This window comes from Giraffa tippelskirchi, chromosome 6, assembly GCF_054371585.1.
Source record: "Giraffa tippelskirchi isolate mGirTip1 chromosome 6, T2T-mGirTip1v1.2.pri, whole genome shotgun sequence".
NCBI lineage: Eukaryota > Metazoa > Chordata > Mammalia > Artiodactyla > Giraffidae > Giraffa > Giraffa tippelskirchi.
Genome location: NC_137280.1, coordinates 112420002 through 112436353, shown reverse-complemented (window position 1 = coordinate 112436353; position 16352 = coordinate 112420002). Strand labels below are relative to the sequence as shown.

General features: G+C 44.8%; 1 protein-coding gene across 44 annotated transcripts in view; it reads left to right on the top strand.

The window, feature by feature from the left end:
• The window catches only part of LOC145509795 (uncharacterized), a 1222357-nt gene that overhangs the window by 47341 nt on the left and 1158664 nt on the right, over nucleotides 1–16352 (top strand). For 7 of the 44 annotated variants that reach the window (XR_014056433.1, XR_014056428.1, XR_014056438.1 and 4 more), the window contains exons 5-10: nucleotides 8335–8723; nucleotides 9186–9239; nucleotides 12722–12820; nucleotides 13541–13639; nucleotides 14327–14414; nucleotides 16149–16286. Coding sequence is in view for 2 of the 44 variants with exons in the window: in XM_081499100.1 (XP_081355226.1) it covers nucleotides 14369–14414; nucleotides 16149–16286 (184 nt within the window). In the remaining 42 variants the exon portion in view is untranslated. Of the gene's footprint in view, nucleotides 1–5673; nucleotides 5740–7222; nucleotides 7485–8145; nucleotides 8724–9185; nucleotides 9240–12721; nucleotides 12821–13540; nucleotides 13640–14326; nucleotides 14415–16148; nucleotides 16287–16352 lie in introns of those variants that run through there. The other 37 variants (XR_014056424.1, XR_014056423.1, XR_014056429.1 and 34 more) reach the window with 19 other exon arrangements.

The window sequence follows — 16352 nt, the reverse complement described above, 5'->3', positions numbered from 1 at the left end:
CCCAGGCTTGGTCTTCAAGTCTTGGTCAACCACGATGATGCAGCCTCCGGCCAGGAGCTCTCACTGCAAAAGCCACCCAGGCCTTGGGAGACATACATGATGCCTCTTCTGTTCCCAGCATCGTTCTGTGTGGACCAGACCCTTGGGCTTTAATTGAATCCACTCCCTTTCCTGTGCTCCTCCCACTGTGATGGGAGGGAGAATGAGGCTCACTGTAATAAAGTGTGAAAGAGATAAGTGGAAGCAGAATCTGGGCTAAAAATTCATTTTTCTTGTTGCCATATTTCTTTGCTTGTTATACCTTCTTCATACCCTAGAGCTCTTGTCAGCGACCCATTTTGTGAATGGAGACATTTCTACTTTGAAGTCATAATTTATCCTGCAAGAGCTGCTAAAAGAAGCACTTTTAAACTCGGATCTGAGCGTAGGCTGGGAATTCTAAGTCACCTCCAAGCACTTGGGTAAATTGCAAAGAGTAGAGTCTTTTTACCTCCGGGAGTCAATTTTAACTTATTGCTTTTTTTCTCTGAAGACCATTTTCTCAAACATTTTCTCCTCCTTGTTTTCATTGCATATTCTGACTTAGGTGGTACGAATGAGCCATCCGTGGTTTATTTATGACATTTAATTTGCTGTTAACTTGTGGCTACCTTATCATTAACCATCTAACTAAACAAGAGTTTTAAAAATTAACCTATGGAAGTCCTCAAGAAATACTCTATTTTTCTAACCTATTCCAAGACAATTGCAGTTACTGCTAGCCATCTCTCTTCCTAATAAGCCTTAGAAAGAGAATATGGCAGAGAGGGTAAGAACGTGGATGCTGGTATCCACATGCCTGGATTCAAATGATAACTTTATTATTTGTCAGCTCTGTGATGTAGGGTAAGCTGCTTAACCTCTTTGTGCCTCAATTTCCTCATCTGTGAGTGGAAGTAAAGTTCACACCTTCCTTAGAGAGCTGTTGCAAGTAGTAAATGAGTCAAGATACCTAAAGATTCTGGAAGTTGCTGGACACATAGAAAGTAAAATGTAAGCACATCTTTTTATTAAATTGTCTTGTAAATGTGTAATATTTGAGTATTGGAAAGAAAGACATCTAGATGGACCAGGAAAGCATATATTTGTAAAAAATAGTTATCTTTTACAGTTTGATTAATATTCAAATAGCTATGAGAAGCAAGTCAGATTTAATCAAAGGTGTTCCTAGAATAGATTTAGTTATTGAAAGTGTTTAGTTTTTTGTTAAATTAAATCAGAGGCATTATCTATTTAAATCTTCTGGGTCTTATTACAATGCTATTTTGAATGTCATGTTTTAAAGGTTGAAAAGAATGTCTTCAATATGAGAGTTTGCATAACACAACCACCTGACTGAATAGGGCTATATTAAGTGGCCTGCTTGACTCCCTGGGGGCCCCCCCACCTTCTACCTTCCCACATGCTCTCGAGAGAGCGACATGTAGCACATGTTATGCAAGCTCCAGAGAAAGATAATAAAAACACTTCTCTGTCTCCATATGTTATTGCTTTTTCTACACACTGAGTTTTCAGGGTAACTGTCTTGTTGAATTTGCCTATTGCTGACAAAGCTATTCAGGATTAAACAATACTCTCTGCCATCTATTAGGAGGCCAGATTTCCCTAAGAGAATTCTTTTGTGGAACCCTCAAAATGTCCCTTTGTTGCAACCACAGAAGGTCACAAGAGAGCAGCTGAACTGTGCAGCTGAGTTTTATTTATTAGGTGTACACACATGCACACATATGCAAACGCATATGTGTGCACACACACATACGCAGACACACAGAACCCTTGTGCCTCATTCCTTCACATTTTTCTGAGGTTGATTAGTGAAGAAATTTGGGAATAAATCTCTGCTAGCTTGGGGCCATGATTGCTTTATGTTTCCGGGAGCTCAAATGCATTACAATTATTCCTTAATCTTCACAGTGTGCTTTTAGTAGGACTCTATTATACCCATTTTACTGCCAGAAAGTCCAAGGAGAATTCTAGGAATTTAGCCAAATATTGGTAGATGAATCACTGGACAGTCACAATTCAGCCACGTGGACTCAGGTGTGTGTTTAATTGATTGGATGCCCTCAAAGGGAAGGTCATGTTACTTGAATTTCTAGGGGAGGTGGAGAATGTGGAGACGTTTGCACAGTTTTAACCTGGAGGCTCAGAGTTCTGGTTCCAGAATGGTGCCTTGGCTTCTGATCCCACAGGGAAGGTCAGGTCCTCTTGCATCTTGTTTTCAGAACCCACATATGCATGTCTTCTAGTATGTATCATGTTGTCTTCTTATATTGAGTTTTATGATCACCCGAATAATTATCTCCACCCTGAGGGCCAGAACTCCATACGGGGAATGTTTTACTGATCACTGTGTTCTCAATACCCAGCCCAATGGCTGGCATAGAGTTGGTGCCTAGTAAATAGTGCCCGGTTGCTCCCCTCTTCGTGTGTGTTTCTTGTGCCAGTTCTCAGTGTCCTCTGTAGTACCACTGATTCAGTTGGTGATGACTGGGGCCAGACATGATAGGGGGGTGGTGGTGGCTAAAATTATCACATAATCCTCTAGGCAGCCAGGGAGGTGTTATTCCATCAATCAGTACTTTCACAAGAATTTATTAGATTTGCACTTATGCTTACTTTGTGCTCAGTGCTAAAAACCAGAAAATATTGAAAAGAATAATAGTTTCGTTGCCTAGAGAATTTCAAAATGTAGCTGGCAAGATGAGTTCTTATACAAATATCATAATTAAGTGATAATTAAAAAAAAACCCAGACTGGTTTTAAAGGAAGTAAAGTTTCAGAGGATGGAGAGATTTAAGTGTTCTGAAATGGACAGAAAAGGTTCCTATGGAGTGAGGAGGGATAACAGGGCAGAGTGAGACCTTCTGTGTGGCAAGGGGAGACCCAGTGAGCCAAGACCTGGGGACTGGCATGAACATGGCTGCTGTGAGGACAAGAGAGGCCACCAGCCAGACTGGAGTGGCATGTGCTTGAGAGAGAGGAGGAGATCAAAACCAAATGTTGGAGAACCCTGACAGGTGGTCTGTGCTCTTGACTCAGCCAGGTTAGCCTGGAACTTCAGTGCCCAAGGTCGAGATGTGACAAGAGTTGGAGTGGTGGTAGTGGGATTGGAGGGAGTTACAGGGGCTCATCCTAGCACCTCTACGCCATACTCTCCTCTTGGTTTAAATTTTACTCCAATCAGCACTCAGTTTTTTGACTTGAAAACTCCCAGTGATGAACCAGCCTGATCTCTCTACAAGGCAGTGGTTCACAAACTTGAGTGTGCATCACCCCCTTCAGGGATCTTATTTTAAATGAAGATTCCTGGGACTTGTTCTGATTCCATAGGATAGTCCTGGAGGGCTTAGGGAGCTGCATTTTTGCAAGAAGCCAGGATGCTCCATAGACCACACTTTGCAAATATTGCCCTAAGGAGTAAGTGGTTCAGGGAGCAATAAAAAACTTAGAAGATCGGCGGCCAGCAGAAGTCATGTATAATAGAAGCAAATGCACAGTTCACCACTGTGACGCTGTTCTTTGATGAAATTTAAACACTGTCCAAATAATTCTTAGCTTTCTCATTATCTAGGGGCTTACCTTAATTTGATGAGTAGAGTGATATATATGGTAGACATGGAAATGATCCAGTTTCCAGAAGCTCAAGTTGTAAGAATACTCAAGCTCCCCTTAATCCAAGGACATCCTGAGAGCAGCCACTTGAATTTATGCTTGGCTATCAGCTGGGTCCAGAGCAGCTCATTTTAAACTACAATTAGTAGCAAATTATAGTCAGACTGACTTTCAAAAGAGCCGGTTACATTCTGCTAGGAAACAATTTAAAGGATCAGATTGGTAGTGCCACTAAATCAGGCAGGCTCATCTGGCTCCCGAGACTGGGGCCTCCCAACCCTGCAAAGATGGATTCTCGCTTAGCAGAAAGTTCAGGTTTGGGCTTTGGTATTCTCATCAGTGTTCACTGACAATAGCCGGATCTGCCTGGAAAGGGTGCAGAGAACTCAGTGGCAAACATGCAGAATGGTAAGGATGTGTGTTCCTTCTGCAAATGGGGAGAACTGCCAGGGACTGTGGTACCCAGCTTCTTCAATCTTGTAATGTGACCTCTCTGCAAGCCTTGTTAGGAAGTCAAGAAGCCCCAGAGGTCACACCAAGAAGGGAAACTCCTCTGTCAACTGTTCTCTCATTCAGTACACACTAAAGAAAGGCCCAGACAGCGCAGGGTAAAATCATGCCACTGGGCTCCCTACAAAGTCACACCATCCCAGTGTGATGACTGGAATGCTGTCAGCTGATGTAGTCCTGTACAGAGCTGGAATGTGGGGTGTGCAGAGTGTGGTACAGTTTTCAGTGGGTCAGGTGAACCTCCTCAGAGTTACAATTTGAGGAAATTGTAAACGATATTTCATTTCTTCTATCACAGCTATGGGGGCGTGGTGGGGGAAGCTGCTGCAATCCTTATTTCACCAGAGTTTATTTCCTTTTGTCTCTCACTCTCCTGCAGTTTTATAATAAGAGCACAGCCATTTCGCCTGAGATAAAAACGAAGGGAAGAACTCTTAATAGTGAAGGAAACATATTTTAAAACCAATACCCCTCCTCTTTTTTTTTTTTTTCCCAACCTGTCAGCAAAAAACTGTTTGGCTTCATTTTATGTGATGCTAGTTGGCTAGAGTTAAGCATTCATTGGGGGAATGTGCAGGTTAAGTGAGTCCAGTGCAGCTGCCTTGGCTCATCCATGCCTGCCTGCAAACACCTATAATGCCTAGAGTTAAGGAAACAAAACCCCCCACTTCTGTGAATCTCCAGCTAAAGGCACTAAAGGCAACCTTCACCTCCCCCCCAAGGAAAACACAGGTCAAGGGAGAGAATGTTGTTGAACTACACTGAATTTGATTCGAAAGTAAACACCCTTTTCAAAAATGTAAAAAATTTTGCTTGCTTTACATATCTACCAGGCACTGAATGGGTGGGTCGCTGGCGATTCTCCAGGACCACCTAGTCTCTGACTACCACCCAGGTATCTTCCAGTCTCCAACTCAAGATAAAAGAGAGAGACCTATCCTGAAACACATCTTGCATGTTTTCTTTTATTCTCTTTCTTTGATTATTCTCCATTCACCGTTTAGCATGGACGAGTTAGCTGTCATAGGGGTGGCAGGAGTAGCATTCAGTGTGTTCATGTGCTGTGAAAGTGAAGTCGCTCTGTCGTGTCCGACTCTTTGAGACCCCATGGACTGTGTGTTGCCTACCAGGCTCCTCCGTCCATGGAATTTTCCAGGCAAGAATACTGGAGTGGGTTGCCATTTCCTTCTCCAAGAAATCATCCTGACCCAGGGATTGAACCCTGGTCTTCCGCACTGTAGGCAGACACTTTAACATCTGAGCCACCAGGGAACAGATAGTATACACCAAAGGAGAAAGTGACAAGAACTCTGGGCCTCATGAACCCTCAGGCTTCCCTGATGGCTCAGCTGGTAAAGAATCTGCCTGCAGTGCAGGAGACCTGGGTTTGATCCTGGGTTGGGCAGATCCCCTGGAGAAAGGAATGACTACCCTCTCCAGTATTCTGGCCTGGAGAATTCCATGGACTGTGTAGTCCATGAGGTCACAAAGAGTCGGACACGACTGAGTGACTCTCATTTTCAGAAAGTGACATGAACGCAGGGCCTGAAGACTCCTAAATGCTTCAGGGTGGAGGTAGGGAAACTTGTCTTCACTCTCCTGAGCGGGACTGCTGGGAATAGGGAGGTATGGTCATTCTTACCAACCCTGTTATTTTTATCACTCTAATGCACATCACTAGAGTGATAAAAATAACAGGGTTGGTAAGAATGACCATACCTCCCTATTCCCAGCATGCACATCACCGGAGAAGGCAATGGCATCCCACTCCAGTACTCTTGCCTGGAAAATCCTATGGACGGAGGAGCCTGGTAGGCTGCAGACCCATGGGGTCACTAAGAGTCGGACACGACTGAGCGACTTCACTTTCACTTTTCCCTTTCATGCACTGGAGAAGGAAATGGCAACCCACTCCAGTATGCTTGCCTAGAGAATCCAAGGGATGACGGAGCCTGGTGGGCTGCCGTCTATGGGGTCGCACAGAGTCGGACACGACTGAAGCGACTTAGCAGCAGCAGCAGCAATGCACATCACATCAGCTTTGTGAACTAGGTATTATTATCCACACGTGAAGAAAGAAGGCTCAAACTGCTGTTGCTGCTGCTAAGTCGCTGCAGTCGTGTCCGACTCTGTGCGACCCTATAGGTGGCAGCCCACCAGGCTCTGCCGTCCCTGGGATTCTCCAGGCAAGAATACTGGAGTGGGTTGCTGTTTCCTTCTCCAGTGCATGAAAGGGAAAAGTGAAAGTGAAGTCGCTCAGTCGTCCGACTCTTAGCGACCCCGTGGACTGTAGCCTACCAGGCTCCTCCGTCCATGGGATTTTCCAGGCAAGAGTACTGGAGTGGGATGCCATTGCCTTCTCCTGAAGGCTCAAAGAGTAACGTTTTTGTAATTTGCTCAAGACTGTGCATCTGGAAGAAGCTGAAACAGGATCCATTTCTGACTTGGCCCAGGGCTGTACCATCCATGCTGGCCTCTAGAGACAGGAAGCTGCCCAGGGGCAGAGCCAGTGCTCTCAAAGGACATGCCCCTCACTTCTGACAGTTAATTCAGGGAAGGGGCTGTATGTGTGTGTGTGTCTTTCTCTTTCTCTGTATATATATATATATATGTTTGTACATTTATATATGTATGTATGTTAGTCCCCAAGGACAGCAGCACAGGTGAGAAGGGCTATTCCGCTGCTCAGCAGGCATGGCTGCTAACCACCTGCCCTAGTTCTCTCCTTTCCTCTGAGGATTTTTTTCCCCCTTCTGAAGTGACATTGGGAGGCAGAAGAATCTTACAGAGGTGTTATGAATAATGACACTAGTGTTACGTGCTGCATAAGCCGCCTGATTGCGTAGAGCTATCAGATGCCTGGGTGGGGATGAGGAGGTAGAGGAAGGGAACAGTGCAGGCATCTTCTCTTTGGGCAAAAGAAACTCAGACCATCCTGCCTGTTGGGCAAATATACAACAGGGCACTGGTTCCCATGTCCTTATCAGAGATGTTTTTGTAGAAGCACTGTTATTTGCTTTTTCTGGGCATCTATTTAGAGGCGGGTTTCCTCCCCCAGGTAGTCCTCTGAATGGAGGTGGAAAAGGAGATGGGTGAGAACGGAATTTACAAGTATTGTTCAGGTGCAGCATGTCCGGTACATGGCCCCTTGCTTCACCTGCATTGTTAGAACCAGAGAGGACAGTGCTTGCTTCCTCTCAGCCCAGAAGATGGACTCGGATCCTCTGCATCAGTCAGCTAAGACAACTTCTGTGAGAATATGTTTTTTAATGTGGGACTTCCTTGGAGGAAAACCTCTGAAGCGGAAAACCCATAATCTGGTTAGGATGTGATTTCTTCTTTTCTTTTGCTTGCTCTAGGTCTTCACTCATTCCGTTTGTCTTTTAAGATACTGGGACTTTAATTAATCCCACTTTTTCTTTATCTCCAGGGATTTGACTTTAGCTTATTTTAAGATGGCAGATTACCAAACCCTTTTTCTTTATTTTTCCAAAGATTTGCAAACTGCCAGAACTACTTAAATGCGGGTAATCTGAAGAAATGTTGGCTTATTCTATCCAAATATGGGTGTTTTTTTTTCCCCTAGACAAGTACAAAATGACTTTTTGGAGTTGAGAGGAAAGTGAAATTATTTTATTATTTTATGCAGGAAGACAGAACCCCAAGAAAGAGCAGAAAGTGAGAAAAGAATAACATTAGACTGGGGTGGAAGTTTCTTTAGGTTTCTATGCTTTTAATTTTCACGAACGCTCACTGCCCTTTTCCACACAAACCTTGAATGCTGATGAATTGCTGCTGTTTTGAAAAGGGTGAAAAGTCAATCCATTGCCATGAGTTTGACTCACAGGATTATCATCAGAAGAAAGCCTATAAAAGTGTGCTTTTCGATGGCCACGGCAGGCTTTTTAATTTCTTTGATAATTCCTCCACTGTTCTGTTTTGGTGCAGCTGGGACTGACCTGCTTTGTCCTTTCGTTACAGAGTTGTGCATAGTTATTAATAACAGGACAAGGAGGCTCTGATGTTCAAACTTGTCCCTGAAACGCAGCAAGACCTCTCAGCTTCAAATCCCCAGCCCGGCTTCATGAATTTTATTTATGCATTCATTTATTTATGTGATGTCTGGTGCCGAGCCGCAGATGAAAAATTAAAACGTAAATTCCTCAGCAGGACCCAGAGCAGAGCTGGATTAAAATTTGAACTCCTGGACTTCGAGGCCCCTCCTGCCACAGAGAAAACAAGATCATCAACTCAGCTCCACAAACAAAGGAAGAGCTTCTCTCTCCTCCCCCAACAACAGGCGAAAAGGCAGACCTGAGAACAGTCAGGCTCCAAATGTCACTCACAACATCCCAAACCAAAACAAAAGCAATGCGCCAAACAGCCACACAAACAGAGGCGGTCGGGACAGGCTTCTAGTAAGCCCTGGTCAGTTGCCAAAATTGGCTTCTGGCTGCTGGCCCTACGGGAATTACGTAATTCCCAGACAAGGGCCCTCAACTTCGAATTTCATCCTCTCATCTTAGACTTTTACTCTGAAGAGCTGGCAGCAAAAATAGGTGAGAATCTCACTTCCACTGATGCAGTGAGGCTGCTGATTTCTATTAGGCAATTTTGTTGTGCAAGTCATTGGGATGGTGTTGGAAGGAAATACCATGTTTGTGAGATAATAGAATACCACCCCCCACCCCCCCACCCCCAAAGTAACTGCATTGCCCTCCATTTTATACTCTTGGGTCACCCATGACCTGATTCTCTGAGATCAGTAAATGCGAGTGTCCGCAGTGGAGAACTTGCATATTTCACCCTTCCACAGTGGGATGGCAGGCTCTGACCCAAGAACAGAGCTGATGTACTGGGGTCTTGCTAAAGAGAAACAGGAAGCATAGGAGAGAGTTGAGGCTGGTGGCTGCTATCAGAAGACATATTAGTGAAATGACCCCTGAGAACCAGATACTTTACAGATGTCCTCTCATTTCCTACCCATAACAGCCTTATAACGTATGATTCTCTTTTCATAGGGGAGGAAATTGAGTCTCAAAGGATAAAGCAGCCTGCCTGCAATCACACAGCTGGTTAGTATAGCTGGGGCCTGAAAGACTTCAAAGTTTATTCCATACCCCAGACCAAAAAAGCTCTGCTACATCAAGTTCAAGGGATTTAGGTAAAGCGTCCAGTGGCTTCATTAATTCCATAGGACCCTGTGTGATTGAGCTGCTAAAGGTCTTTATTGCTAACGTCAAGGCTGCCTCTGTTTTCTTATGGCTCCTAGCCATGTGTGGCCATTTACATTTAGATTATGATAAAATCAAACCATTGAGTTCCTCTATCACACTAGCCACATGTCAGTGATCAGTAACCACATGTGGCTAGCGGCAGTTTTTTCTGGATGGCACAGGCTTCTAGCATGTTTTCAGCTTCACTGAAAGAAAGTGTTGTTGGCTAATGGTGGAGATGGAACATTCTAGTTGTTAATGGGACCTCCCCCTTATAGCCTGCACTTAGTTCTACTGGGCCCAAAATCCAGACCTATCAAAGCAGACATTCTAGTCCTACTCTGGGTTTCCACTGGATAGGTTTCCCCTAAGCACATTTCTGACCTCTGTCTGCCTCTTTACTCAGTCTACTCCAGGGAGTCTACTCCAGCAAATCAGATGCTTTGCTGATTGGTCAGTTTGGGAAGAATAACTTGAAATGAGTTACCCACTGAGAACAAGTTCCGCTGGGCCCCCAAGTCTCTGCCCCTGGGGAGGGCATGGTTTGGGGATGCCCGATGCCTTCTGTTTGCCTGTAAATCCACTCTCTAACCTTGTCCACTCTGCTCTGAGCTCCAGGAGGCTGGTCTACATCCATGAGGTCCTTACATCTCTGTCAGACCCACTGTATCGTGTGATCTTACACTCCCAACTGTTATTTATGGCAAAGTAGAAGGGCTACATCTGGGAGAGGGCAAAAGCAGGGGCAGGGGCACAGAAGCCACACGAGCAGGTAGCCTGCTGTGTTTTCCCTCCCATCCTTCAACTGATGCCTCTCCCTCAGTTCACACCTATGACTGCAGGGCACAAGGAGGTCTATTACCAACAACTAGCACCCTCAGAGACAGGGCAAGGAAAGATAGAAGAAAGAGGCATTCCACTTCAGATTGGTAGGTGGCAGTTTTCACAAGCAAGGGAATTCACATAGAAGGCTTGTCAAGACCAGTAGATCTCCAAACCAGACAGGCAGAATCCTAAAGTTTATATGGAGGCCTTAACTGAGTTCTAGAGAAGGCAATGGCACCCCACTCCAGTACTCTTGCCTGGAAAATCCCATGGACAGAGGAGCCTGGTAGGCTGCAGTCCATGGGGTCACTAAGAGTCAGGAACAACTGAGCGACTTCACTTTCGCTTTTCACTTCCATGCATTAGAGAAGGAAATGGTAACCAACTCCAGTGTTCTTGCCTGGAGAATCCCAGGGACGGCGGAGCCTGGTGGGCTGCCGTCTATGGGGTCGCACAGAGTCGGACACGACTGAAGTGACTTAGCAGCAGCAGCTAACTGAGTTCAGCCATGTATACTATCCAGAGGGTCTCAACAACACATTGATCTCTCAAGGCTGTGTCTGTGAAAATGGCTCCAGCTGTGGAAATGATGGGCAGCATGTACATTCCAAGGAGGGGCAGAGGGTGGGGAGCCTCCCATTGCCTAAGTCCAGCTCTCTGGTCAACCAGAGGTCAGACCCTCTCTGTGACCTCCTCCAACGAGACCCCTGTGACCATCTGATGTTGCAGGTAAAAGGTCACACTGGTTCATAGATGGATTGGCTCTTTATGTGAGTGTAAACTGAAAGTGGGCTGCTCTTTTATAGTTCCATTCAGGGATGGCCCTGAAAGAGTGGAGGGAAATCCTCCCAACAGAGATTTGAGATGTATCTGATCAGCTAGTATGTATGGAAGGAGAGGGCTTCCCAGGTGGCTCAGTGATAAAGAATCTGCCTGCCGACGCAGGAGACACAGGAGATGCAGGTTCAATCCCTGGGTTGGGAAGATCCCCTAGAGTAGGAAATGGCAACCCACTCCAGTACTCTTGCCTGGGAAATCCCATGGATAGAGGAGCCTGGTGGGCTACAGTCCATGGGTTGCAAAGAGTGGGACACAGCTGAGCATGCACTCACTCACGCATGGAAAGAGAAGTAGCCCAGAGTAACAACAAATATCTGATTGATCAAGGCCTGGAAAGAGGAAGGTTGGAGGATTAAGGACCAGGAGATCTGGGGAAGAAGCCTGTGGAAGCATCCATGGGCTGGAGCATGGTGTGTGATAGACTTCGTATCAGATATTAATTCTCAACAGAAAGCATGTATTAACCATGGAAGAGGCACTAAACAACCAAGTTGATGAAGTGACTTAGCCAGTTGAATTCAATCCTTGGATGGATAGTCAGTACTGGCAAAATGCGCTTCATGCCACGGTGTTAGGAATGAAAGCTGTGCATTGACTCAACAGCATTGGCTTCCTCTCATCAAGGCTGGTTTGCCACTGCTGAAAGCCCAGTTTTCTAGGAGCAGAGATGAGAACTGAGCTGCTGATTTGACACCGTCCCCTGTAGAGGCCCACCAGCTACTTGGTGGCAAGTCAATACATCAGACCCCTCCGATCTTGGAAGGAGCAGTGTCGGTCTTGACTGAATCAGCATGCACAGCAGATACGAAATTGCCTGAACGCATCTGCCAGTGTGACAGAGGACTTAGAGAGTGCTTGATCCCCTGCCACAGGGTTTTGGTGAACTGAAGAGCCTGGTTATAGACCAGGAGGTGTGGCTGTGGGCACATGACCTTGGAATCTGCTGACCTCATTACATGCTGTATCATCCAGAAATTGTTGTCTGTGTAAATAGCTTCTTAACGAAGATCCAGCTTAGAGATGTTAAACTGGGGGGATTGGCACCATCCTCTAGGACACAGTATATACCCTACATCAACAACTATTATGAGGGCAGTGTCCCAGTAGCAAGCGTGAATCTGGAACCTAGGCGTAGAAGTGGGTGTGGCTCTGTTTATATCACTCTCAGTGACCCAGTTAGGGAATTTGTGCTTCCTGTTACTGTATTTCTAGGCTTTGGGGGTTTGATTTCCAGAGGGAGAACATTTCTATCAGGAAATCCAGTTGGGTGTCCCATTAAGCTCTTAAGTTCTATCTACTGACTGACCCTTGTGCCAAAGTCTATCAAGCAAGGGGACTAGTTTCCATCCCAGTAGGAGTACTTGACCCTAATGATCAGGAGGAGTTAGGACTGCTGTAACATACTGGGGTGTCTCTTGGAACCCCCTTGCCCACTTTAACAATAAATGGACGAAGGAGTAACCACAGCCTGAGAAGGGCATAATGACCAGGGGCTCAGATCATCTTGCTGATGAGGGCCAGGATGACTCCACCAGGTTAGACCAACAGAGGTGCTAACCGAGGGGAAGAGGAATCTAAAATGAGGAGCAGAGTGGAGGGATGGTGTGTATCTGTTACCTGGAAAGCAGCTGCAGCAACAGGAGCTGGAATTCATGTCACTAACCTTCCTCTGGCAGGTTGATCCAGAAAAATGGGCCAGCCAGAATCCTGGAGAAGCTGTTCCCAGATTTTACTATTAAAGAAAGTGGATCCAGGTGGCTCAGGACTGAACCCTAGTGAGTATACTGGGGACTCTGCCAGGTCCCCTTTAAGAGGAGCTCATTCTCCCAGCTTCTGAGAATGGGAGTGACTTGTGCCTCTGAGATGAAGCCTCTCTGGGAATTGCCTTACACTAAAGACAGCAACAGAAGGACTTCTCTCGTGGCTCAGTGGTAAAGAATTCACCTGCCAATGCAAAAGATGTAGGTTCGATCCCTGAGTCAGGAAGATCCCCTGGAGAAGGAAATGGCAACCCACTCCAGTATTCTTGCCTGGAAAATCCCATGGACAGAGGAGCCTGGCAGGCTTCAGTCATGGAGTGTCAAAAGAGCCAGACATGACTAAACAAGAACAACACCAAAGAGAGCCTCAAGTCATGCTGTCTGCAGGTCACACTCCACTCCCAGAGGCAGCCTGCATCCAGTGTGTGATGAGGGTAAAAGCCCAGCTTCCTTGCATCAATGGAGCAGAACATCTGAGAAGGCTCATCTCAGTCTCTGGGTCAGATGCGGCTTTAGATGACACTTCTTAGCGATTCAGCACCTCCCTGGCCCAGCTCCGCTTCTTCCCCTCCCCAACAGGCGTAGCTCTTGAGTGTAAGCCCCACTAAACTTCCTGTTTGCTAAATCTCTTTCAGCGCCCTTTTCCTGGGGCACTGACTTTGGACAGTGCTCTTCCTCAGCTCAGAGTACTTTTCCCTGCTCACCCTTCTGATGGATTCTCTTTGAATTATCCAGATTTGAATGTGTCCTCTGAACGCTGCTGGGACCCTCATTGACTGGCGCAGTGACATGGGGCAGGCCCACTCCAAGCTCCAGACATCCCCCAACTGGTGGGTAAGTCTGCCTCGTTCTGAGGTTCACTCTCAGTAGGACCCCCTGCCCGCATATAGAATCTGCATCCTCAAAGCTACAAAAAATCAACTTGATTAAGACATTTTGGCTTCTCCATTACTTCTGTGTTTAAATTATTCATATTCAGAGCGTGAGTGGGGAAATACTCATTGGTGGCTCCCTCAGAAACACCCGACCCCAAGGAGTGTAACTTGTACCAGATTTAGATGCAGCAGCCAAGTGTTGGGCCTGATCAAGGGCTCCTTTTTGACTGCGTGTTTATTTCTGTGTTTGGGTGTGTAAGGGTATCTAGCAAGCTTGGCCTCCTTTCAGTAGGACAGCTCTTCCCCTCCCACCCCACACACACTGCCCCTCATGGGACCCTGACAGGATGAGCAGGTTGATTGAATCTCTTTGATTCTCAAGGTTATTTAAGATGTTGATGTGTTCTCTATCTAAAATCTTTTTAAAATTTATTTTTTCATTGTATAATTAATAAGTGAACTCATTCTCTTTGTTTAAAAATAATTAAAGCATTCCAGATAAGGTGAAAATTCCTTTTGGCTGTGACACCAGTCCCAGTCCCCTCCCAGAAGACAAATTATTACCTTCCAGACATTTTCCAAATTGGCAGTGTCTATTTAAATTAAAGTTGGTCCTTTTCCTTGACCTGAAAATTCTACTTTTCAGAAGTTACACTGAAGAAAGCCTCTTGAATACGCATGAGAAAGAATGAACAAGGATATTTACAGCAGCATTGTTCATAATAGCCGTAAAGGTAAGTGGCTTAGTAGGGGTCTGAATAAATTGTGGTATATTTTTAAATTGACCCTGGATGCGGTAGTGAACACAGTGAGGTGGCTCTGTAAGTGCTAACATGAAAAAAATCTTCAGGAAGTATAGTGGTGTGAAAAGTTGCAGAATGATAAATGTATTATGATTCTGTTTTATCTGGGTTATTAAAATAATTGCCGAATAGAAATGACCTGGATTAGGAGTCTGGAGAGCAGTTGGTTTTCTCCCTATCCAGCCTATCTCAGCCATTTCTTCCCGTTTTCCTTTACTCCACATTCTCCCCTCTCTTAATCACTGCTTTTCATGGGTTAACACTGGAGCCAAATCTACATCCTGTGAACTGTTTCTGTTTACTCTATCAACCGGTTGAACTCAGTTGATGAGCAACATGGCTAATCCAAACTGGTAGTTAAAGTGTCAAAATAAATGCATACATTGCCTGCGCCCCAGCTCACATGGTCAAATTGATGAATAATTAATTGAGTGGCAACAAAAACCTGCCCACTTTGGCTACTCTAAAAGCTTCAAAGATAAACCAACAATTTGACAAAGTTATGGAAAAATATGTACATATAAAAGAAACTTCAATTGTGGGTTGAATAATAAAAGTCTAGCGTTCGCATTAAACAAAGTGAGAATAGTATTATATTTTGTGTTACTGGAGCATGTAGCCTGAAGAATTCCAGTCTAATGGCTTCTTTTTATATTGGAGAGAATCGTGGCCCGAGGAAGTGAGGTCACAAAGCAGCCCTGCTGGTTTAACTGTTTTCCGATGACACATTTTTTAGACAGTAGAGATGTTCATTCTTCTTTACTCTGGTCCTCTCTCTCTCTCTGTGATATGAGAGGATCCAAATACTGCTCATTTCCTCACGGGTCTGTGTTTGAAGCACAATCTTTATGAGATGGATGCAAATGTCTGACACAGTCCTGAGTGGGGTAATGGCAGGGGGGCCAGCTCTGGGCCTCTCTAGAATTCTCCATTGTGGTTTGATGATGTCCCAGTGGTAGAGAGTCTTGAAGTAAAATCCTATGGCCACAGGAATTGGACAATTGTAGCTGCAGGAAGAAACTTTGAGGTACGGTTACCACATAAATACAGGGCACCAGTTAAGTTTGAATTCAAGGTGAATAATGAATACTTTTAAAATATAATTATGCCCAGATATTGCATGAGACAAATTTATACAAATAAAAGGACTCATTGCTTATCTGAAAGTAAGTTTGATTGGGTTACCTGTATTGTGTCTGTTGAATCTGTTAAGTCTACCCATGATACATGTAGAAATACTTAAATGGCAGTGTCTTACAACTTGAGAGCACATTTTTTTTGCGTGTTTCTTTGTCTTGCTGACTCTAAAATTATAAATTATGACCAATTCTTTGAACTAAAAGAGTGTTGGATATTTAATCAATTTTATGGTTCATTTTCTAATAACTGGAATGTCCTGCAAAGAAACAGGTGGTTTTAAAAAAATAGTGCATCCCTGAGCCAAAGATAGTACTACAGCACCATTTTTAATAACTAAGGACTGGGAGGATCAAAAAAGGTCATGAATAGGGACTTTTTTGTTTAAAAATTATCAGGGGCGCATCTGTGCAATTAGATTTTCCACAGGTAGATGGATGTCTTTTCTTCTGGCCTTTGAAGCTTCTGGCTAATTTTATGACTGGACTGTCACTGTTCTCATAACACGACCAACTGTTTCCCCAACAGACACCTGTTTCCCAAACAGACATGTGGGTCTGTCTGACTTCAGGGTCACTCCTCCCATCCTCCAGGATGGTTCCGTGTGTCCACAGTGGGATGATGTCCAGGTCCATCTTGAAATAAAGCAGAAGAGTGGCATGCATGGTAAGATCCCATTTGTGAAAATTCTCAAAAGCATCAACATAAATATTGATAAAAACAACACTTTTT